This window comes from Gorilla gorilla, chromosome 1, assembly GCF_029281585.2.
Source record: "Gorilla gorilla gorilla isolate KB3781 chromosome 1, NHGRI_mGorGor1-v2.1_pri, whole genome shotgun sequence".
NCBI lineage: Eukaryota > Metazoa > Chordata > Mammalia > Primates > Hominidae > Gorilla > Gorilla gorilla.
This window is the reverse complement of record NC_073224.2, coordinates 34,306,259-34,331,219: the sequence shown is the minus strand read 5'-3', so window position 1 is coordinate 34,331,219 and position 24,961 is coordinate 34,306,259. Positions and strand designations below refer to the sequence as shown.

The 24,961-nt window shown below is 45.8% G+C and overlaps 1 protein-coding gene across 3 annotated transcripts in view; it reads right to left on the bottom strand.

Annotated features, from left to right (window-relative positions):
• Positions 1–19,467, bottom strand: part of MTARC2 (mitochondrial amidoxime reducing component 2) — a 36,514-nt gene extending 17,047 nt beyond the window's left edge. Inside the window, exons 1-4 of one of the 3 annotated variants that reach the window (XM_055379210.2) lie at positions 19,265–19,467; positions 12,562–12,735; positions 5,854–6,016; positions 4,624–4,764 (exon numbers count right to left, since the gene is read on the bottom strand). In XM_055379210.2, coding sequence (XP_055235185.2) covers positions 4,624–4,764; positions 5,854–6,016; positions 12,562–12,704 — 447 coding nt within the window. In that variant the 5' untranslated portion in view covers positions 12,705–12,735; positions 19,265–19,467. Of the gene's footprint in view, positions 1–4,623; positions 4,765–5,853; positions 6,017–12,561; positions 12,736–18,870 lie in introns of all 3 variants that reach the window. The other 2 variants (XM_019030721.4, XM_063708286.1) reach the window with 2 other exon arrangements.
• Between the last annotated feature and the right edge of the window lie 5,494 nt (positions 19,468–24,961).

Sequence of the window (24,961 nt, the reverse complement as noted above, 5' to 3'; positions counted from 1 at the left end):
TATTCCATTAAAAATATCAAGTTTAGCTCATCAGGACAGTGAGCAAAGATCAGTAAACACTGACCCCACAATGGCCAACTACAGAGATAGGAAGCATTGGTCAATTTCATCATTTCTAAACTTCATTTTGCTGCATTCCCAGAACTCAAGCACACCACACTGACCCAAGGAAGCAGCCTTTTAAAAATCGTTTAATATTCTGAGCTACATGGACAAAGTACAAAGTACTTTAGGCTACAAACAGTAAATTTTACACAATACATTCTCCTATTACTCTGTGTTTTTGCAATAAATGATGGCCGAATTTCATGCTGAGGTTTGCTAATTTTTAATGATTAATTGGCCTATTGAATATTCATTTTACATTAATATTTAACAGAGTCCTACTCATTGAAAGAGTTACAGTTTTGTGATGGTACCAGGTAAACAGATTAATGCATTAGGCCTTTAACTACTGGGCTTCCTAATTTAAGGAAGAATAAATCAGCAACATTAGCGTCATTTAATAAGAAGGATTTTTTTTAATGTGCATGGCCAGAGGACTGTTCCAGAAAAATCAGTGTTCTACCTGATTTGCTACTTCTGTAAGCCCATCATAGTGCAGGAATAAAATGACAAATGGACTTGGGAGCACAAATTCATTTAACAGTTTATTTTTTTTTTCACTTTTAATTAATTAATTTTTTTTGTAGAGGTGGGGTTTCACCATGTTGCCCAAGGCTGGTCTCGAACTCCTGGACTCACACAACCTGCCCGCCTTGGCCTCCCAAAGTTCTAGGACATGCCTGGCCTTTTTTTTTTTGTACTTTTATTTTCAGTTTATTATTTAAAAAAAAAAAAAAAAGAAGAAGAAGAAGAGACAACTCCACTCTCACTGCCCAAGAAAGCAGGATTAGGTTTACATTAGCCTTAGGTTCAGTTTGACAAGTTATAGGAGAGCAAAAATTATAGGTTGGCAAGGTACAGGAAAGCAAAAATGCTTCAGCCAGTGACAAGAGTGTCTTTTTTCTTATTTCCTTGGCTCAGGATTTTAAACTAAAATTAATATCAGAATAATCTGTTCTTTAGTGGAAACAAATCAGGAAACATTTTATTCCCTAAAAGAAAGTTTCTCAGAAAATAATGGAAGAATTACAGGATTCCTGTGGAAAAACTGTTGCTTCATGGATTAATTTCTACTCCATGAACTAATTTCCATTCCAATCTTTAGTAACATACTTCTTGAAACAGAGAATTTCATTTGCTGTTTGCCAGGCATTTAATGAATCCGATTTTATGTACATCCCACTAGACAATGTGAAACTAGAACTGGGAGGGGCAGGTGGGTTTACTGGCAAGCCATTGAGGCTTGAGCCTCAGGCGCCTTATTTGCACAGAACCTTTCAAGGCCTTGAACCTAATTTTATTTTTGTTAATTTTATATATTTTTGTCAATAATTTATTTTTTTCTTAAAGGGGCCCCCAAATTGTATAAATTTCAGGTCCCACCAAGTCTAGATTCATTCTTAGAAAAATCTAGTTCCTTCCCTCAAGAAACTAGTCTCCTGAGTATGTCAGGGGCCTCTTCCGCTCTGGCACTCTCCATTGCCCTCCCAGCCCTGACCCTGTATCATCTCTGACCCCCGTGGTCCCTGCACTCTCCTAGCTCAGTGCTTCTCCAGACACTGTGGGCATGAGATTCACCTGGAATGCTGCTGCCAGTGCAGAGATGCAGGCCCTGTCACAATGCTCATGTAGGTTTCAGGTAGGGCCTGCTAATCTGCACTTTAGAAAAAAGACTCTTAGCTAGGTGAGGTAGCTCATGACTATAATCCCAGCAGTTTGGGAAGCCAAGACAGGCAGATTGCTTGAGTCCTGGAGTTCAAGACCAGCCTGGGCAACATAGGGAGACCCTGTCTCTACAAAAAAATACAAAAATTAGCCAAGCATGATGGCATATGTCTGTAGTCCCAGCTAGTTGGGAAGTTGGGAGGCTAGGGTGGGAGGATCACTTGAGCTGGGGAGTTCGAGGCTGCAGTGAGCCGTGATCGCACCACTGTACTCCAGTCTGGGTGACACAGTGAGACCTTGTCTCAAAAAAGAAAAAAACAAAGACTCTCTAGTGACTGGGCCTGGCCTTGGTATTTCTGTCTCAGGCTTCCCTGCCTTTCAATGAGTGTTCAAGAGAGTTGCCAGAATAATATGTGCCTGGCACACTGTACAGGCATTCGGCAGATATTTATTGGAAGAATGCAAATCATAATTACTTCCTTGCTCAGAGTTATTACCAGCTCCTCAATATCCACAGTATAAAATCCAAACTCCTTGGTGTGGTGGCCTCCAGCCAGCTCCAGTCCAGCCTCCCTAACATTTCTCCTTTACCCCCATGCTCCTGTGATTCTAAAATGCTCCCAAGCACCCCTTCATTCATGGCCTCTCGTGCTTCTAGGCCTCCCAACCGCCTGTCACCTTTACCCATAAAGACCCTCCTCTGACCCTGGCCTGCACACAATCCACACAAGTATAGGGTGAACAGCATTGCTTCCGGGGACCTGGACCTGACCCCTCCCCATGCCCAGGCCTCCCTTCTCCAGGCAGATTTAGGTAGTTCTACTTCTACACATCTCTGGTACCTTCTAAGTGTGTACACTAAAGCACGTCTGACACTAGGCTGTCATTGTCTCCTGGCCATGCCCCTCATATTGGAACATTCTGAAGAGCAAGATCCATATCTTTTCATCTGTATCTGGGCTCCTACAAACCATGCCTGACCCATAATGGATGATTGAATTTTAAAAATTAACAAAGGCACAGAGGAATTCAACTAGATAACAAATGACAAGATAACACCATCAAGTAGACAACTTCTGTATACATTGCTATTGCTCTTTTCTTTTCCTTTCCTTTTTTTTTTTTAATAGACAGGTTCTCGCTCTGTCACCCAGACTGGAGTGCAGTGGCACAATCTCCGGCCCCGGGCTCAAGCCATCCTCCCACCTCAGGCTCCCAAGTAGCTGGGACTATAGGCACGCACCACCATACCTGGCTAATTATTATATTCTTTTAGTAGAGATGGGGTTTTGCCATGTTATCCAGGCTGGTCTCAAACTCCTAAGCTCAAGCAATCCTCCTGCTTCGGCCTCCCAAAGTGCTGGGACTATAGACATGAGCACCTACAGCACCTGGCAGCTATTTTTCAAATTATCAGATAATACGGAGTGCCTACATGTACGATGGTTTATACTAGGCTCAGTGCAAAGGTTTATCCTAAAGAACCATGTTTATCAACAAATTAGGGGCCGGGCACAGTGGCTCATGCCTGTAATCCAAGCACTTTGGGAGGCTGAAGCAGGTGGATCACCTGAGGTCAGGAGTTCAAGACTGGCCTGGCCAACATGGAGAAATCCCATCTCTACTAAAAGTACAAAAATTAGCCAAGGTGGTGACGTGTGCCTGTAGTCCCAGCTCCTCTGGAGGCTAAGGCAGGAGAATCACACAAACCCAGGAGGTGGAGGTTGCAGTGAGCCAAGATCGTGCCACTGCACTCCAGCCTGGGTGACAGAGCGAGACTCTCTCAAAAAAAAAAAAAAAAAATTAGGGCACATTTTACTCACACAAAAGGAAGTACGGTCATTCACTCAGGGGAGCAAAGAATTGAGAGGGTGTTTAAGAGCCTCTTCCCTCAGAGTTAACTATTTGGGATCTCTAAATTGGAATTGTCACCCCAGCTCTACAGATGGTGGAGTTACAAGTCTTGTGTTCTAATGCCAGCCACCATTTCTCTGCTAGGCAAAATGTATAACACCTCTGAGTTTCATTTTCCTTATAAAAAGGAGACAGTAACACAAATTTCACAGGGTTATCGTAAAGATCAAAGAAAGTAATTTATCTGAAATGATTATTTAGCTCAATGCCTAGCACCCAGTAAACACCCAATAAATGGTATTTGTCATTGTTACTTCCACTGCTCGGAAAGTTTAGCTCACCCCTGAGGCTTAATATGATGGCTAATCCTTCTTATCACCAAGCAATACCCAGCTATATATATATATCACATACAGAGTTCAGGGTTTCTACTGGGTTCTGATGCAGTTTTCCCTTAAGACCACAAAGGTGTGTCCTTGAAAAGGGTGGAAATGTCTGGTGTCAATCCCATAAAAGACCATGTGGGTGCCCTGGGAGAGAACTCAGGCCACAGCATGGTATGTCTCCAGGGGCAGATTGCCTGTGTCCTCTTGGTCTGCACTTTGGGGCATGGGGCTTCTAAAAGTCTCAAATCTTTGAGAGCTCTGCTGCGTGATAAAGAAGTGGAAAATGGCTTTATCTTTCTCTTTATCTTCGCTTCCCTCAGTTATCTCTGAGCTATGATTACATATTCCAACCTCAGATTTGCTACAATTTCGAGTTTTGACTGTTTGCTTTGGGGCCCAAGCATTAACGGGTGAGAGCAACGCCCCCCTGAGGCCAGTGTGTTGATGGCAGCAACAATGAGTGAACAACTCCGCAAGCAATGAGTGATGGCAGCAGCAATGAGTGAATGACTGGACCCTGGCGGATCTGAGTTGGCTCTGGCTAGAGCAGAGTTCCCTTAGCACCGCGAGCAGCACATCTGAGCACGATGCACAAAAGCAGTGGGTCGCTTACCTCCTCAAAAGCATCACAGCCGGTCACCACAATATTTGGCCTGAAATTCTCCATTTTCATTTTCTTCTCCATCCTGGTATTCAAATCTACCAGGGAGGCATCTGTCATGATCAGCAGTGGGCAGTAGTCTGGGTAGGCCACCTTGCCAAGAACACAGGATAGTCAGGCCCCACCACTCCACAAAATGGCCTAGACCAACTACAAAGCTAAGTAATGTCCAGAAGCAAAACCTCTTCAGTGCAGAAGAGGGGAGCAGTGTTCAGGAAGGAGAGAGATGTGACTTTGGGCTTGCAGTGGCCAGGAGCTGGAGCAGTTCCTGCCCATACACAGGGACAGGGCTGCAGCCAGGGCCGGCTCTGGGCCAATGTCACTCACCAGGCTTCCTCTTCCTGGGTTCCCACTCCCACTCCAGCAGCGACCCCCTTCCCCCATCATCCTCAAACAGCGAGGACCTGCTGCCAATCAGCTATACTCCAGTAATAATTTCCTCAACAACACCATTCACTCACTAGGCATTTACTGAGCACCTACCAAGCACTGTTCTAGTGGGGAAACAGCAGTAAAGAAAGCAGATAAAAACCCCTGCCCTCAAGGAGCTTGTAGTTTAGGGGCTATGGAGAGAAATTCCCTGAGGTCCTTGTATTTTAAACCTTAGCTCATGGCAGAATCAGAGGCTTTGGTCTTTTGCACTGAGCCTAGTATAAACCATCGTACATGTAGGCCCTCTGTATTATTTGATAATTTGAAAAATAGCTGCCAGGTGCTGTAGGTGCTCAGGGGACAGTTTTCCTTAGGGGGAGGTGCCTCGCCAGCACCTGAAATAAGCACATGTCACAGATTGTGAGGGGCGGGTCAGAACAAAGTCCGCTTCTATAATTCCAGGAAACTTGGATTTAGTCCCAAACAAACTTCTCACTTTTGTTTCTCCAGCCAGTTTTCTCTTGCATCTCCATCTACCTGGGAGTCACCCCTGGCTCCCGCCTCCACAATATCTCCCATATTCAATCCTCCATACACCCTAGAGATCCCACTCTTGAGACACCTCTCATATCCACCTTCTTTTCCATCCCCTGGTACCTCTGCCTAGGCTGTGCCCTCATTATCACTCACCAGGGCCATTATCATATTTTCTTAACTGAGGTCCCAAGAGAGGCTCTTTATCAACTGGGAAGGAAGCCAGAAAGAGAAGGGTGACTAGTAGCAGTGAAGGTAAACTCTCTGTAAGCTCACCTGGAAATTCTGATCAAGAGTGGGGAGAAGTTTTCTTGATGTTCTTCCCTTCATGTTTGTCTCAAATTGAACCAATCTATACGCTTCAGTTTTCAAGAAGTCGGTGAACCACTTAGCTGCCTCATTGCCACAGTCTCTGCCTTTAGTGTCAAGGCCAAATATCCTGGAAAGGTCACAAAAGAACACCAGGTTACTTACTTATATCAATACACTGAGGGATGGTGTCAAAAATGAACAGCTGGACTGTTGGGACCTGACCATCCCAGAGGGCTGTTAAGTGGTCCCTGGGTCAAAGCTGGGCAGAAGCGCAAGAGAAAGGAGTAGAGTGTGCTCTGGGGAAGAGCTACCCAAACCCTAATGTACGTGCAAATCCTCCAGGATCTTGTTTGAATGCAGATTCTGGTTCAGTAGGTCTGGGTTAGAGTCTGAGATTCTGCATTCCCAACAAGCTTCTGTATGCCTAAGCTGCTGGTCCATGAACGTAAGGATTTAGGACACTTTCACAAGAGGAGAGGGGCTGCCCTGTGGCAGATGCACCCTGAGCTTAGAATCCAACAGACCTGGGTCAAATTGGAACTCGGCCATTCTCTAGTTCTGTGACCATAAGCAAATCATTTAACTCCTCTGACCTGTCTTCAGTTGTAAATTGGAGATAATTATATGGTACCTACCTATGTCACTTGGTGGGAACAGATAACTTTAGATAACACAGCGGCCCTCAAGGTTTTCTCGCTTAAATTCCCCTAATGGAGTTTTAAAAAGCAATGGACCCTTCACAGAACTATAAGTTGACAGGTAAACTTTTTCATCATAAGTTTAATTTGTTCTGAAAGACATCATTTCCATTGAATTCTAAACACTGACATTTAAAATAAAATGATTACATTATGCTTTTAAAAGTGTGTAATGGGATCTAAATGCCATGTTGGTTTGATATCCACCATTATCCATTTAAACATTTTTGTATTATTCCTCTTTTTATTCATGAACACATATGTATATTATTTTACTTATGTAATTTTATCCTAATGTATTTTTATGGCTATCGCTCACTTACTGTATTTCTTTTGAATCAATTAAATTTGGTTTGTTTCTTAAGCTTTCAAGTGTGAAGAAATGTTTTCAGGATTGAGTTATCATTACAATTATGATTTATATACTATTGATCATAACAAAATAGATATGCTATATATTTTTATAATTAATGAACTTAAAAAGTGAGATTTTATTTGAAATTAAATGCTTAATGAACCCTATAAAATATCCATAAAACTCTGAATGAATCTCACATATTGCTAGAATAAGACAAGGTTCAGTATCAATTTTCTTTCTTTTAAATAAGCCCTGAGGAATTTTTCACACAAACAAATAGATAGAAATGGGAGTTATAGTAATTTCACTTATTCCTTGAATCTCCAGGCAATATATTTCACATAGTGATTTGTCATCAAAAAGTATTTTTAATGATTTATCAGCAACAATTTCACTGGAGGCCCCTTCATTTTAATGTAAGACAAAGAGTTGGAACCACTGACTTGTACAACAATTTTACCCTATCATTAACGTCACCCTCTTTATCAACACCAGCATTTTTCATTGTTTGGGTCCCTGTATGTTTTTCCCTCCAAGGGCAATGCCCCTAGTAAGATATGGGGTGGACAGACAAAAGCCTTTCCTCTGTACAAAGAAGAAAGGTTTATGGTGAGACAGGAGCACTTGCTGATTGTAGATATAATTCACAGGATCTGGAAATTGATTCCCCTACCCTCATCTGCCATGGGAAGGGCTTGCCCCTCCCTGTGGGAAGGCTCATACCAGTGTGAGGACTCCTGAGGCGATGCATGTGAAGGATTTCAATGTGGACACATGAGGTGCTCCCAGTTAGATGAACCCCTGTGTACCCTGCAACTCACAATCCTGGTCTGAGGGTAGAGACTCCCAACCTCTCACCTCCTCTCCTATCTACTGTCAAATCTCAGTGCTGTTCCTTTCACATTTCTTGGGCCTTTTCCTTCTCTCTAAACCCCCTTCTCAAAGCCACTGTTTCACCTCTGATTAATTCTTGGCTCTACAGACATCTCATGATCCTCTCCTGGCCTTCTGCTTTTCCCCTAAAACGGATTCCACCCCACTGTTCAGCAGTTCCCTAAGTATATGCTCCTGGATGGAGCTCTTCCCTCATCCCCTCAGAACAGCACTTGTACATAAGTGCACACATATTACTCACAGCGTCCACCCACCCGGGAAAGCTTATGGGTGGCACTTTGAAAAGCAGAAAAGCCCCCAACAGGGCAATGGAATACTGATTAACCAGAGCCCCCTCCCCCCGATGGAAGGCATCCCTCCACCAGCCCTGTCTCCCATCCCTGCACTGGATGGTATCGCTCCCTCTGCCATGCCATCTTCTCCAATTCTTGCAGAATTTTCTGCAGAATCCACTCTCTTCTACATGTTGACACAAAATGTCTCATCAGCAACATTCCATAGAAAAAACTGACCCTCACTCTGGGTTCAATAAAACTTCATTAGTAAGCAATCTCTTAACTCACTAATCAAAAGTAACTCACTAAAAATTATGTAAGAGGACATAAAAACTTGAATAGACTCTTACAAAGAAAATCCAGATACTTTTACTGGCAAGTTCTATCAATAATTAAAGAATAAATAATACTAATCTTACACAGCAAACAAAAAAAGTGTTTTTAAGACTTGCTATGTAAAAGTGGAAGAAAAGAGTAAATGTTTAGGACTAAATCTAACAAAACATGTAAAATCACATTACAGCTAAAATTATAAAACTTTATTAAAGAGATAAAATAAGACACAAATAAGTGAAGAAAAATAATATTCATAGATAAGGTGGATTAATACAATAAAGATAATAGCTATTTAAGACCTAATATCCAGTTAAGTGCTTACTGTATACCAGGTCCTCTTGCAAGTGCTTTATTTAATACACACACACACACACCCAGACACACACATACACACACACGTATTTTCACATCAATTTTCTGTAAATTGAACCACAAATTCAATATAGGGTTGAAGTCATGTCTTACTTCCCCCTACTTTAAAACATTAGCTTCACCTTTTAAGACAATAATCAGGCCATGCACGGTGGCTGATGCCTGTAATCCCAGCACTTTGGGAGGCCAAGGCAGGTGGATCCCTTGAGGTCAGGAGTTCGAGAACAACCTGGCCAACATGGTGAAACCCCATCTCTACTAAAATACAAAAATTAGCCGGGTGTGGTGGTGCATGCCTGTAGTCCCAGCTACTCAGGAGGCTGAGGCAGGACAATCACTTGAGCCTGGGAGATGGAGGTTGCAGTGAGCTGAGATCGTGCCATCGCACTCTAGCCTGGGCAACAAGAGCGAAACTCCATCTCAAAAAAAAAAAAAGGCAATAATTATTCATAAATACTTGTGATAATCAAGAAGCCATACTGGTCTATAATTAGTATAAAAAAACTTAACACCACACAAGGTGAACAGGGAAAGCTGATTCAAAACACTAACAGTGAAAGTTTAAAAAAAAATAAGTGGCCGGGCGTGGAGGCTCATGCCTGTAATCCCTGCACTTTGGGAAGCCGAGGCGGGTGGATCACAAGGTCAGGAGATCGAGACCATGGTAGCCAACATGGTGAAATCCCATCTCTGCTAAAAATACAAAAATTAGCTGGGCGTGGTGGCATGCGCCTGTAGTCCCAGCTACTCAGGAGGCTGAGGCAGGAGAATCACTTGAACCCAGGAGGCAGAGGTTGCAGCGAGTTGAGATCGCGCCACTGCACTCCAGCCCGGGTGACAGAGCGAGACTCCATCTCAAAAATAATAATAATAATAATAAAATAAAATAAGCGTAGAATAATATAAAATTCATAACACTTCAGCCTTGTCCAAATGTCTGTGAAGGGACTTTTCTTTTTACTAACTTGAGGTTGTTGGTTTATGTTATTTGATTCTGGGCTCTGGTGGGCTGGCTGTGGTAATCACTCTGTCGCTTACCATCTGTTAGGGGCTAAATGTTTGTGTCTCCCCAAAATTCCTTTGTTGACACCCTCACCCCCAATGTGGGGCCTATGGGAGGTAATTAGGTTTAGATGAGGTGGAGCCCTCATGCTGGGATTGGCACCCTTATAAGAGGAAGAAACACAAGAATGCTTTCTCTCTTCATGCAGGCACCAGGGAAGGTCATGTGAGGACATAACGAGAAGTGGCCATCTACAGCCCTGAAAAGGGACCTCACCAATCTACCAGCACCTCGATCTTAGACTTCCCATCCTCCCAAACTATGAGAAATAAATGTCAGTTGTTTAAGCCACTCAGACTATGGTATTTTATCACAGCAGCTGGCACTAACTAAACACACTATCTATATTATTTCTTCAGTTTTTAGCAGTTCCCTTGGCAACCAATCCATTAAAAATAGCTTATAAATACAGGCTGAACTAGTTACAGCATGTCTAACCAGCTAGAGAGGGCAGTGCGCTGACTACACCTCTGCATCAATCCAAAGGCACAGCTCTCAATCATTTTCACCAAAATGCCAGGGTTCCAGGCTCTCTATTCCCACCTCATCCAGATCTACAATTCATGCATGGAACAGAATTACATAAGAAGAGGCTGCAGGCTGAGCACGGTGGCTCATGCCTGCAATCCCAGAAGTTTGGGAGGCCAAGGCAGGTGGATCACCTGAGGTCAGGAGTTCGAAACCAGCCTGGCCAACATGGTGAAACCCCATCTCTACTAAAAATACAAAATTAGCTGGGCATGATGGCACATGCCTCTAATCCCAGCTACTCAGGAGGCTGGAGCAGGAGAATCGCTTGAACCTGGGAGGTGGAGGTTGCAGTGGGCCAAGATCATGCCATTGCACTCCAGCCTGGGCAACAACAGCAAAACTCTGTCTCAAAAAATAAATAAATAAAAAAGAATAGCTGCAATTGCTGTCTTTTTCAGACCCAGGCAACTCACCTGCAAGGTCTTCCTCTTTCCCTCTTTCCATCCAGAAAGGTGTGTGTCCCCCTAGATTTCTGCCTATTTAGCTGGTAAAGAGCCTTGTGGGAAAAACTTGCTCACTGTTGGCAACACAGTGAGTCTACAGGGCAACACCTATATTACTTATGTGACACATGTCAGCTACGTATTTACCCATCACCTTCACATGTCTTCCAATTAAGCCGAGATGGCTACACACTTCCTCTTCAATGAACTGATGGGCTCAAAACCTGTCATTTATGGAAAAGCTTTTCTTCTCCCTACACAAACACGTTAAAGGCAAAAGCCTTAGGAGGGAAGTGGGTTCAAATCCCAGCTCTGTGTTTTCGTGGCAGTGATCTAAGACGTGGTTTCCTCGTTTGTAAAGTGGAATTAATGACCCCCCTCATGGGCTTGCTAAGATAATTACCTGAAATACTGAATTCAGTGAATTATTGCTTCAGACTTTTGAAAATTGGGAACCATGAGTTGTGGATTTCAGCTTAGACGCTTTGCTTGAAAAAGCGTAAGATGAGAGTTCACGGAGTAATCTGAGGCTCCCCTCTGAGCCCTGGGACAACACCAACTTCCACACACTTAAGCTCAGTTGGTGACAAGGGATCCAGTTCATCCCATGACAAGCATCTAAGTCTTCTTAATGTGGAAGGACAAGACCCCAGCAAACCACGGAACTTGACAACCCAACAGAAGTCCCCTAGGCCAAAAGGACGCCAAGGCCTGAGGTGTGTCTTTGGCCAGAAGTGGAAATCCCTTACACCCAAGGAATATGCCTTCATCTCAACCACACACTTCAGAGGCTGCAGAGTCAACTTGAAAAGCTCTGGAAGCTCCAGCATCCTTCTCACCCAGCCCTGAGATACAGCTGCTAAAGTCTCCACTAACTCCCTTGTCTGCCTGGTTGGAGAGTTGACAATTCTGAATGAAGATTTGAATGAAAGGAGAAAAGCCCTAAAGATGAGCACATTGTACCACCTTTATACTTGTAGTAATCCTGCTTTTAATTTTCTGCATGTTTTACGCTTTGACATCTTGGAGCCTTGTTGACACTGAAGAAACTACTTCTCCCAGGGCTGACCAATTCCTAGAAATAATAGACTGATGACCTGCAAGTGTGCCTATAATAGGAACACCAACCCATCCAGAGTCTGCACTCCCAGTCACCTCCTTTATTTGGTGCTTACATGCCGGGCCACTAGTCCCATGCCCTAGTCAACCCCAGAGCCAAGTACCAGACAACCTGCGTCCCAGAGCCTGCTGAAATTGTTCAAACTAGCCAGCCCTAAGCCTGCCGCCCCTGCCTTGCTTCTCCTTTCCTATGGAAACCACAATAAAAGCCCTTGCCCACATGTTCCCCCTGCTCCCTCTGCCTCCTGACCCACCCTGGTACTCCCCCACTTGGCCTTGTGTGGCGTGGCGTGCCTCCAGTTTCTAGAGAATCTGTTGGTATAACATCTTCTTTTTTCAGGGCAGTCATTTCTGTGTCTGCGTGTCTAACCATACCTGATTAAAACAAATCCTAGGTACCCTTAAAACAACACCCTGCATCATCCACTCATGCCCAATCCCAACTCAAACTGCACTTCTCTTAAATGTTTCCTTTACCAATGTCATCCTCTACTGTAGAAACTATAGCAAGACAGAATTCAAGGAGGAGCCTGAAGAGAAACCAAGCCTGTTGCAGTTCTGTGGATGCCCCCAAGCAGAACACCTGCAGTTGTGGAGTTTGTTTGAGGAAGGCTGCTTGCTAGGCAAAACCAGCTGGTCCATGTCTGGAGCCCTGAAGATCAGGCAGTTGTTCTCATAAATGATGGAGACGAGCACGAGGCGAGGCTCCTGACGGGCAGTGACCATGTGTCCATCTTCCTTAATCACCAGCCAAAACCTGCAGAGAAACAAACCAGGGCACACTCAGAAAATCCTCTTCCACCTCCCAACAGCTTCCCTCCAGCTTTCTACTTCCTCAGAACTCTCCACCCACCCCGTCTTGGGACCTAACAATCATTTTCCAGATAATTATCCAGGTCTGGCCAAATGATTTGGGTCTAAAAGTTGGTGACCCCAGAAAGAGCTTATTTGGCGGAAACAGTTCTGGGAGAGTGTCTGGCTGATGTATGGCAATCTCCAGTTTCAAAAACAAGAACATGAGCCTGGCTCAGAGACTCTCCCTCACTGCTTAGTCAACCCTGCTGCTTGTCTGGGGGTTCTGCTTTGGTTAGAAGCTTCTGTAGGTCTGTTAAATATGTCTCTGTGGCCCTGGGAGAAGTAAAATAGCTTTCAGGTCCTTTTGTTGTAGAACAAGATGAGGTTGGCCAAGTGAATTTGAGTCTGAGACAAAGGTCTTGCAATGTTGCTGCCTCCAAGAGGAACCAGGCCAGCCTCTGCTCTGTTTAACTTGCCGCGGCATGCGGGGGTCCTACATCAGGAAACCTCCCAAACAGCCTTTCCTCTTCATGCACACGTTCTGACATAGAGAACAAAGACACACAGAAGTCACATGTTAGATAAGAATCCCACTTATTTCCTAGAGAGCCCACTGTACTGGACTTGGTTTTCTTACTTTGTATTTCTACGGGATGAGCTGAAGAGTGAGGGGAAGCTGGCCAGGCCCAGTTGGTTAGGCTTTTACCTACAGCCTAGCATATAGGTTGGGGCTGTACCACACAAAAGACTGTGTTGCCAAAAAGAAAAAAATCTTCCACTCCTAGGGAAAATAAATTTCAATATCACAGTTTAGTTTCATTTTGTTTTGTTTCGTTTAGTTGTTTTGTTTCATTTCGTTTGAGACAGAGTCTCACTCTGTCAGCCAGGCTGGAGTGCAGTGGTACAGTCTAGCTCACTGCAACCTCCACCTCCTTGGTTCAAGTGATTCTCTTGCCTTAGCCTCCCGGGTAGCTGGGATTACAGGTGTGCACCACCACACCCAGCTAATTTTTGTACTTTTAGTAGAGATGGGGTTTCACTATGTTGGCTGGGCTGGTCTTGAACTCATGGCCTCAAGTGACCTGCCGCCTCAGCCTCCCAAAGTACTGGGATTATAGGCATGAGCCACTGTGCCCAGCCCAATATCACTATTTTAGAAAGAAGATAGAATCTGCAGACAAGCGGGTGAGGAAAATGCAGGCACTGATAAGTAAAAATTGTCTGAAAGCCAGAGGCTTTCCAAATGTGAGGAGGATAAAAAGCACAGCCCCTTCCAGAAGCAGGGGCGGCTCCTCCCAGGGAGACATTCCAAAATATGACCAGAGCCATCAGGGAAAGCCTGAGGAGACCTCAGGAGGACATCCAATATCCCAGCACAGGGAGCTCCGTCTCTGCCCTGTCCTGACCCTGGCAGATAGTCTTACATCTGCAACCTCCTTATCCGTAAAGTCCCTTCCAGGTGCTGGCTAAACTGTCCCTTCCCCGCAACCACACCAGAAGACAATGGCTGGCAGCCTGTGCTCTGCTAACTGGCATTATGATGGTGTGGCAGTGTAAAGGCATTCCAGTAACTGTCTTGGCTACCCGCTTCCAAAAAGCTGGTGACACTGGGTAGCAGCAAGTCCCCACCCCTCTGAGGAGACCACCTTTTTCTTTCTTTTTTTTTTTTTTTTTTTCTGAGACAGAGTCTCACTCTGTCACCCAGGCTGGAGTGCAGTGGCGCGATCTCGGCTAACTGCAAGCTCCACCTCCTGGGTTCACACCATTCTCCTGCCTCAGCCTCCCATGTAGCTGGGACTACAGGCGCCCGCCACCATGCCTGGCTAATTTTTTGTATTTTTTTTTTTTTAGTAGAGACAGGGTTTCACCGTGTTAGCCAGGATGGTCTCGATCTCCTGATCTCATGATCTGCCCACCTCAGCCTCCCAAAGTGCTGGGATTACAGGCGTGAGCCACCGTGCCCAGCCCACCATTTCCTAAGTGTATATATGCATATGTGTATTATTTATTCATTTATATATATTTATACTTAATTAATATCAAGAGAGAGGGAGACAGGGTCTCACTCTATCGCCCAGGCTCTGGAGTGCAGTGGCATGATCTTAGCTCATGGCAGCCTTGAACTGCTGGGCTCAAGCGATCCTCCTGCCTCAGTCCCCTGAGTAGCTGGGACTACAGGCACACACCACCAGGCCCACCTGATCTTTTTATTTTTTGTAGAGATGGGGTCCCACTGTGGTCTGGACCTCCTGGCTGGTCTGGAACTCCTGGCTCAATTAATCCTCCCTCCTTGGCCTCCCAAAGTGCTGAGATTACAGATGTGAGCCATCCTGCCTGGTCAAAGATGCCTTTAGATCCCACAGTTCTCTGGCTCACTCATCCTGGGGCTGGGTTCTGTAAATCAGAGGATGTCTGCCCAGAGAATGGGGCTACAGTGAAATAGGCAGGCATCCACTGATTTAGATGCCTCACAGGGCTGGGCCCTATTCCCTATTTCCAGCCTTGTCCCTTGGTGCACAGTTCTTTGGTTAACCTCACTAAAGCCTTCACCCTTAACTTCCAACATGACCCTTCCCCAGACAAGACTCCCTTTGAGATCTGCACACAACCAGAGCCATGTCCAAATAGGAGTGGCAAACCTGTTTGCACATTATTTCTGACATTATTTCTCCATGGGCTGAATCTTCTCATCTCCCATTCATCCCTTGCTAATGTCGCCCTTCACCGTGGCTCACAGCCTGGCCTGTGGCTCCAGACTGTTGTATAATAACACAGGCGTTAACTGCTGAGGTTAACAGTGGGAAGTTGTCACTAGAGGTTTCCCACTCATCACTGTCACTGAAAAACTGGCAACTTACAGGGAGTCCAATTTTGGAACAGGACAAAGACAGCAATCACAGGTTAAAAGGTTACCATTTGTAACATACCCCAACCATCTCATTTCCCTGTCAACCTGGGCAATATTATTTTTCACCTCTTGTGCACAAAATGATGCCCAGTGAATGAATAACTAGTTCTATTCTGCCAGATCTGAAAGAAGAGATAAGTCTGGAGCATAGATTTCATCATAACCAAGTTACCCCAACCTAGTCTGCAACACCAAAAGCCAGCACCTTGAATTTACAGGTAAAACATGAGTATGTGGTAGAGGGATCAGTGTAGAAGCCTGGAGCCCCGATTCCCCAAAAGAGCTACAGAGCCCCGAACAACCAACAGCAACGGGTAAGTGGAGCCCAAAACAACAGAAAAAAATATCATTTCTCAATTACAAACTGGCCTGGGGAGCAGGAAGGACTGAAAAGTGAGGGAAAGCAGGAACTCTACTACTGAGTGTGGGAGGAGAAAAACAGCAGGAATTGGGCAGGGAATAACACCCTGGATAATAATAAACTTAAGGGATTCCTTTCTCCAACAGTTCATCATTTGTGCAGAAGAAATAAAGGACTGGCTTCAGTAAGGGTTTAGATAGATAAAACTGATCAACTCACATATGGCTGCTAAGGAGAGCAGAGATTTCCAAGGTCAGGGAGGACAAGCACGCCCTCCCAGCAACTGCACCAGGCACCGAATGCCAGCATTCTGCCAGGTGGACTTTAAACACTCAATGCTTAGGGTGCTCAAGCCAAGTGTTCACAAGTATACTAAGAGCTTTGAACAAAATACCTTTAGAAATTTGAGACCCAGAGCACTTCCAGAGGAAAATCCCAGCTCCTTGGAACAGTTAGTTCCAAAGACACAGGTTCAGAATGGAATTCATTAAATGAGGCCTTTCCCTGAACTCTAGGAATATTTGTAGTAGTGTTATTAAATTGTCAGGTGGAGAGGACAGCGGCTATCAAACAGAGTTCTCTCCAGCAAGCCTGCTTTCAAATTGTTAATTATGCTTTGATAAATAAAATGTAGTTAAAATGGGGCTTTAGAGACCATGAAGTTCAACCTCATTCTTTTGCAAATGAGACAACTTTGTAGAAGTTCGCCCAAAGTCTCCTGATCCTCAGTGCAATCCTTATACTTTTATATCATGCACTGGTTTCATACAAACAGCATAAGTTCTGTACTCACACAGATCTGAGTTCAAATCCCCACAGCACACACTGGTTTTCTGGCCTTGGATGAGATACTCATTCATTCTGATACTGTTTCCTTATTTGCAAAATGGTGATAATACTATCTAGCCCACAAGATTTTTATGAGGTTTAAATATGCTAATCTATGTGACAGGATTTAGCTCAGTGTCTGCTGCATTTTAACACTGAATAACATTAATTTCATTGCCTTTCCCTCTACCCCAGGCTTCACATCACCCCACCCCATCCTAAGCGTTTATTGTTTAAAACAAGGGAAAGGTAATACAGTTGTATTTATTTTAGGATGCCAATGAGAGCAAAAAGCACAGGCAAAGGACACGGATTTTCTTTCCATGGTTGCAGTAGTCATGGCAAAGCAGTGACAAAGAGAAGTGGGAAAGAAACCGTTCTTCAGGTGATCAGAGGAAATGCAGATTAGAACTGGAAACTGTCTGTGAAACCAACCCTTCAAGCGAGGAAGGAAGTAGTGCAACCTAGCCTGCAACACTAATTTTCTCTGGACATGCATCGTGAGAATTTGGTTCTCCCAGTTTTTTGGAAGGTGTCCAGTCCCACAGAGCCTGAAGTCTTTCCAGTAATAGGAAGGCTTTTCTTATCCTTCATATTTGAATAAGCTCTAAACATCCTCTTCTTCTCATGGTCTCAGATAAAATCCTTTAATTATAGCATCAAAATCACCAGGGGGAGATTTAAACATTCTACGCAAGTTGACCCCACTCTTGGTGATTCTGCTTCCGTAGTCCTGGGATGGGAATCTCAGGAAATTATAGTTGAAAAAGCTCTCCACGATAAGAAATCTGGGGTAAGGGTGAGAGAATGAAAATCCTCCCATGATTCATATGGTCTGTGTACACAACACTTCTCTAAGACTCTCTGAAGTTTTCCAATACCATGGAAGTCCACATTTCTTTAAGAGGGCAGCAGTCTTCAGAAAACAGTGCATCCGCGTGTCCTGGAGTGAACACAGGGATGCAGGTGGCTCTCTGCTAGAGGAATCCTTGAATGATCAACTTGCAAACCTCCCTCCCCTCGGACACAGGGCCACAGCTAAACCATCTCGGCCAGATAAGAAGACATCTTGGCTGGGCACAGTGGCTCACACCTGTAATCCCAGCACTTTAGGAGGCCGAGGCTGGTGGATTCCCTGAGGTCAGGAGTTTGAGACCAGCCTGGTCAACATGGTGAAACCCCGTTTCTACTAAAAATACAAAAATTAGCCGGGCGTGGTGGTTTGCACCTGTAATCTCAGCTACTTGGGAGGCTGAGGCAGGAGAATTGCTTGAACTTGGGAGATGGAGGTTGCAGTGAGCTGAGATAGTGCCACTGCACTCCAGCCTGAGCTACAAAGTGAGATTCTGTCTCAAAAAAAAAAAAAGAAGAAGAAGAAGGCATCTTAATCCTAAGTATGAAATGTCTATGTGTCAGGCCCAAAAGTCCCAAAGGCTGTGGACAACTCTGCCTATGGGAGAAGGGGGGACACTATTCCCTTAATGGCAAGTATCACCTCTGCCCCAGAGTCCCCATGCCACTTGCTCATCCTTCATCAAAGTGTATCAGGCCTCCAGGGCACCCCCAGGATTGGAGAAATGTGAGGAACAAGGCCCAGCAAGGCCTAAGCCAATGTCCTTGAACAACACTTGTTTTCTTTCTTGCTGCTTTCTAGTGCCAATAGCTTTATTCTTCTACTTTGGTATACTAGGATAGAATCACAAACTTTAGAGCTAAGGAAACTTGGAGATACAGGTCAGACCCCCTCCTGTTACAGAGGAGGAATCTCTCGTCTAGGGAAGGGCAAGGGATTGCCCCTACCTACTTTACCAAAAATAAACCTGGCATGAACTTGGCCTTCCCAGATAAACGACCAACGGCCCAACAGTCAGCCCAGAAACTCAGGTGGCAAACCTCTATAGTCCTTCCCAGATAGATCGGGCCCCACCTGCCCCCCCCCCCGCTCCTCATCCCAGGCAGGCTCCGCGCTGCCCCGCGCCCGCGCTCGCGCTCTGCTGTACCTGTCCCGCAGGTTGCCGCTGCGCAGCCCCATGGCCGTGCATTCAGCCTCGCTCACCGGCACCCCTTTGCAGGATTTCACCGGGTAGATCCAGAGCTTCGCCACGGTGCCCACCTGCTGCAGCCGCCGGCGCCGCCTGGGCCATGCTCGGCGCCAGGCGACAGTCCCCAGGGCCACGGCGGCCAGTCCTAGCGCGGCGACCCCGAGCCACCTGGGCCAGGGCCGGGCTGGGAGGCCGAGGCGGGCCAGCGCGGAGGAGCTGGAGGCGCCCATGGCAGAGCGAGGACGGACGCGGACCTGCGCACAGACCCGGCAGCGACCGGAGCCCGGGAGGACAAGGAGGCCCTTAAGGATCCGGGCGGGCGAGAGGAGTCAAAGTTGACCCAACTACTGACCCTCTCACACTTTCACCGCCGAGACGGCAGAGCAGTTCCGCGGAGAGCGGGAATGCCTTAATGCGGTGGCCAAGCCTGCGCGGTAATGGAGGAAGACAGGCAGACAGCGGCCGGGGTACCCTGGGCGCCGTGGGAGCGACGTCGCCCAAAGCAAGCGAGCTAATGGGGCGGCCTCTGGGGTGGTCAGTGTCTCCTCCCTCTTCCCCGCCCCTACAACACGACAGTTACGCATGCAACATGACCTTCAGCGCCAGCACTCTGCCACCCGCTTCTCTAATACTGCACGCTTAGTCGCTCGACAAGATCACCGCAGAACGTGAAGGCGGGTTGGCGAACGGAGGATTTACAAACATCTGGGAACGACTTTTTCTGGCAGGTCGCTGTGAGAACTGCAGGACTTTCTGCACACAAAGACTCAGTCTAAACCTCTGCACTCAAAGACGAGGAACTCTAGCGTGGCTTATAGGAGCATGACTCAAGGTCCCCCACCCTCCGCTGCCGCCTAACCTCGACCCCAGTAAAATGTCTTCCCGAGAAAGCTCAAGGCAGCCAGGAGAATTCCCCGTTTATTCTAGCCAACACCCGATGGTAAGGCCCCTGACCTCCCTTTTTTAGGATATTTTCTTAAAAGGGCTTACAACTGTGAATCCTTTCTCTGTTGCTTTGAGATGTATATGTATCGCCTACACCTCAGAAGTGTCTTTCTCAAGGACCTGAAAGCCATTGCTTTGAAATGCAGTCATGGGGAGGATAGGCCTCTGTCCCCCAGTCTCTGTGGGAGGATAGAATCCCAGCTTCATAACGGCCAGCTCCAGGCACAGCTGCCCGTCATTAATACTGACCACCCCTTCATGATTTTTCACTTGATCCCATGCTAGCTTCCCGGCCCTACTCTCTCCTTCACCCTTTAAAACGCCCAGTCTGCTATGCACAAATGAGAATGATCAGCTTTTTCTCCTACTGTAAGTAGTTACTGAGTAAAATCTGTTTTCATGCTTTAACTAATGCCTGGCTTTGTTGATCTTTAACAGCTCCATTCAAGCAAGCTATTGGGTTAACAGTGGATTTTCTCAGACAAATTAAGGTTTGAAGTCTTTCAAGTTTTTTGTTGTTGTTCTGTTTTTCAAAAGTTTGTCCCTTAAACTGTGGCACAGTTCTAGGAAAGTTTAAGGAGGCCAACCAGTGGGCCACCCGGCAAATCTGGGCTGGCCACCTCCAGAGAAAGGGGCCCGTTCTGGAGTGTGGGAAGAGACTCCGGGAAGGATGGAGAACCAGAGGAGCCAGGTTCCCTTCGGCTGTTCCTTGTGAAAAGTGAAAGACAAAACAGGGCCTGAATCTCTCCCCACCCATGAAAAAACCTCAGGCCAGCAGAATTAGTTCCTCAGTCCCCATACATTTACATCATGCTTGGCAGCTGCGACTTATGGATTTGTTTTTTAAGCATGGTGTGGTGAATGCGATGTGTGTACACTTGTAGCTGACCCCCTTTGCCTCTCCCAACTCCTGAGGAGGGTCAGAGCCCTCCCTGCCCACAAGCCTGCTGTCAGAGTGAGAGGCTTACAAAGCCATCGCCTCGCTGTACGTGAGCTCCCAGACAGGGCAAATGTCTTATTGATTAATCGTCTCTTTCTTTCACCACATAGATATTGATCATTCGCCAGGCTTTGTCCTAGATTGGCACTGGGGATTTAAAGTTTAGAAGAACCTGCCCTTCCATCCAGTTCACTGACTCCCCAGAAGACTGACACCTCCCCTGCAAGTCTAGAGGATAATGTCAGAGGAGAAGCAAGGTCAAAATGCAGAGGATGCAGAGGCAAAAGAGCAGCTGAATCTCAGGACAGTGCTGTTTTCAGAGGGCAGAGCTTTGGAGCTGAGACTTGAACATGAGGAGGGGCTTGGAGATGGGTAAAGGAGAGGATTCTGGGCAAAAGGAGCAGCACGTGCAATAGCCTGAAAAAAATGGAAGGAACAAGAGAGTGTGGCATGTTTGGGCAACCACCAGCAATCCAGCTGTATTAGGATGTACCTGTGCATGCAGCAGGTGGCGGGAGTTGAGGCAGGACAGGTGGGCAGAGGTCAGATCAACAGGCATCTTATCTCTACTTAATGTGGAGACACCTCAGAATTCTGAACAGCAGTCTGGCATGATTAGACTTGGGTGCTAGGAAGGCCATTCTGGCTGCTCGGAGAAAGAATAACACCAAAGATGGTTAGATGAGTTGCAAATGCCCTAGTTCAGGCTGATGTAATTCCAAATCAAGGAAAAATAACAGTGGGGCTGGAGATAGACATGTGGTTAGGAGAGATGGTCAGGGGACAGAATTAACAAGAGATAGTGATGACAGAACACAGAGCCAGAGGGAGAGGAAGAGCCCACGGGGCCTCCCAGCTCTGTGGCATAAAAGTCTGGGGTGGGATGGGGGTACCATTCTCAGAGATTAAGAATTCAAGAGAAGCTGGACGCAGTGGCTCACACCTGTAATCCCAGCACTTTGGGAGGCCGAGGTGGGCGGATCACGAGGTCAGGATATCGAGACCATCCTGGCTCACATAGTGAAACCCCGTCTCTACTAAAAATACAAAAAATTAGCCAGGCGCGGTGGTGGGCATCTGTAGTACCAGCTACTTGGGAGGCTGAGGCAGGAGAATGGTGTGAACCCAGGAGGCGGAGCTTGCAGTGAGCCAAGATCGCGCCACTGCACTCCAGCCTGGGCAACAGAGCGAGACTCCGTCTCAAAAAAAAAAAAAAAAGAATTCAAGAGAAGAAGATAGTCTGGGAAAAAAGATGATGAGCCTGTTGTGGACAGTGAGTGTGAGGTATCTGTGAGACATCAAAGAAGAAATAGTTACCTAGATAGATGGGTAACTTGACCTTTCCATGCTTCCACCTCCTCATGTGCAAAATGATGGGGATAGACATCAAGTGAGGAACTTTGCCATGGCGAGTGCTGCCAAGTCTTTGCTGTCTTCACCAGCCATTATCTATCATAGCCTGCCCTGTTTACAGCTTCACCAATGCTGGGGTTGGGGGTGTCTTCAGGGGAGCAGGGAAATTCCTTATCAGTAATGTGTACATTTGCAGCCCAGCATCTTCATTTGTAGAATTAGTGAGGGGTGATGAGAGGCTGTATTAGTCCATTCTCACACTGCTATAATGAAATACCTGAAGCTGGGTCATTTATAAGAAAAAATGTTTAATTGGCTCATAGTTCTGCAGTCTGTACAGGAAGAATGGTGGCTTCTGCTTCTGGGAGACCTCAGGGAGCTTTTACTCATGGTGGAAGACAAAGCAGCAGTGGATGTCTTACATGGTAGGAGCAGGACCCAGAGAGAGGGGGGAGGTTCCACATGCTTTTAAATAGCCAGATCTCACGAGAACTCACTCTCAGGATGATAGCACCAAGGGGAATGGTATTAAACCATGAGAAACCAGCCCCATGATCCAATCACCTCCCAGCAGGCCTTAACTCCAACACTGAGGGTTGCAATTGAACATGAGATTTGGTTGGGGACACAGATCCAAACCATATCAAAGGTTGAGGATTCATGAGTCTAATTGGCTGTTTGCATATCTTTTTTCCCTTCCGATTTGAATCAACTTATCTATTTTTTTGTTAATTTATAAGATCCTTTTATAAATTAAGAAAATTACCCTTTTATCGTGCCTTCCCGAGTCATAACTTTTTCCCCTAGTTTGTCATATTTTGGCAACTTCTGCTTAGGAAAAATCTCTCTTTCTAGTGAATAAGACATCATTGTCTGCCTAGAGGCACTGACATAGATAAAGAAAACTCTGTCAATTAAAATATCAGCCAAGAAACCAGAGAAAAAAAGAAGCCTAAAACCCAAATATTACCTTGCTTAGCCAGGTCCTCTTCAGGAAGGTGAGTACCCAGCAGCCAATGGAAGTATTCATCAGGGCCATGTAGCAGTTTGTCTTTCCTGGGGAGATGAGCACATCAGATTATCAGGCAGTGAGGATAGTCAACCTTCAACCCATATAACAAATCTCATGACGCAGGCTAGGCTAAAATATTGTAACAACCTCAACATCTCAATGCTCTAACAAAATAAAAGTTTATTTCTCACTTACATCCCAGTTTGATGAAGGCCAAACATTAATCAAAGGTCCCCTTAGGCCAGGCCCAGTGGCACACACCTGTAATCCTAGTGCTTTGGGCGACTGAGGCAGGAGGATCACTTGAGCCCAAGAGTTCAAGACCAGCCTGGGCAATGTAATGAGACCCTGTTTCTACAAAAAATTTAAAACAACAAAAAAAAAGAGAATGAGGCAGGCATGGTGGTGCATGCTTGTAATACTAGCTACTTTGGACACTGAGGCAGAAGAGCCACTTAAACTCAGGAGTATGAATGGATATTAAGCATATATGTAGTGGAAGAAGAACCATGGCTAGGAAGTCAAAATGCCCTAGTGACTATGAAAATCCAGCCACATGACCAGGGCTGAAAGCACCAGATTACAAACTCAAGCTTGATAGTCAGCACCTTCAGCTTTGAAAGGAAGATGGCATTGGATCTCTCACCTACTTTCCCTTGAACGCATAAAACCAAGTGGCAGGGACAGAGCAAGATGTCTGATTAGCAGCCTCTATAGATCATCCTCCATGCAGAGACACCAATTTAACAACCATTTATGCTACAAAATACCTTTATAAGAACCAAAAATCAGGTGAGCAATCAAAGTACCTGGTTTTAACTTCGTATCACTGAAAGGGGCACTGAAGAGTGTAGGAAAGATAGTCTTGAATTGCCAATACCACCCTCCCCAGTCTCCTGGCAGTGGCCAAGAGAGAATCTGTGCTCTTGGGGGAGGGAGAGCACAGCGATTGTGGAACTTTGCATTGGAACTCAGTGCTTTCCTATCACAGCAGTAAGCAATATGGACAGAACTCAGCTGACACCCATGGAAGAAGCACTTAGACCAGCCCCAGCCAGAGGGGAATCACCCATCCCAGCAGTCACAACTTAAGTTTCAGCAAGCCTTGCTTCCACAGGCTAACGGGCTCTGGGGTACTAAATAAACTTGAAAGGCAGTGTAAGCCACAAGGACTGCAACTTCTAAGCAAGTCCTGGTGCTGTGCTGGGCTCAGAGCCAGTGGACTCGGGGGCCATGCAACCTAGTGAGACAGTAGCCAGCGCATCTAAGGGATTTCTTGGGGTTAGGACCCTTCTCCTAACCCCAGGCAGCACAGCTCACAGCTCTGAAAGAGGCTTCTTACTTGAGTAGAAAAGGAGAGTACTTTGTCTTGCAACTTGGATACCAGCTCAGTCACAGGAAAATAGGACACCAGGCAGAGGTGTGAAGCCCCCATTCCAGGCCCTAGGTCCTAGATGACATTTCCAAACATAATCTAGGGCAGAAGGGAACCTGCTGCCTTGAAGGGAAGGATTCAGTCCTGGCAGAATTCATCACCTACTGACTAAAGAGCCCTAGAGCCATGAATAATCAGCAGCGGTACCCAGGTAGTATATGCTGTGGATATACTACACAGCATATACTAGTTTGTAAACCTAGATTACAACACCCAAGTCCCTGTGAATACCTCGAAAGCTTTCCCAAGAAGGAAGGGTACAAACAAGCCCAGACTGTGAAGACTACAATAAATACCTAACTCTTCAATGCCCAGATGCTGACAAACATCCACAAGCATCAAGACCATCCAGGAAAATATGACA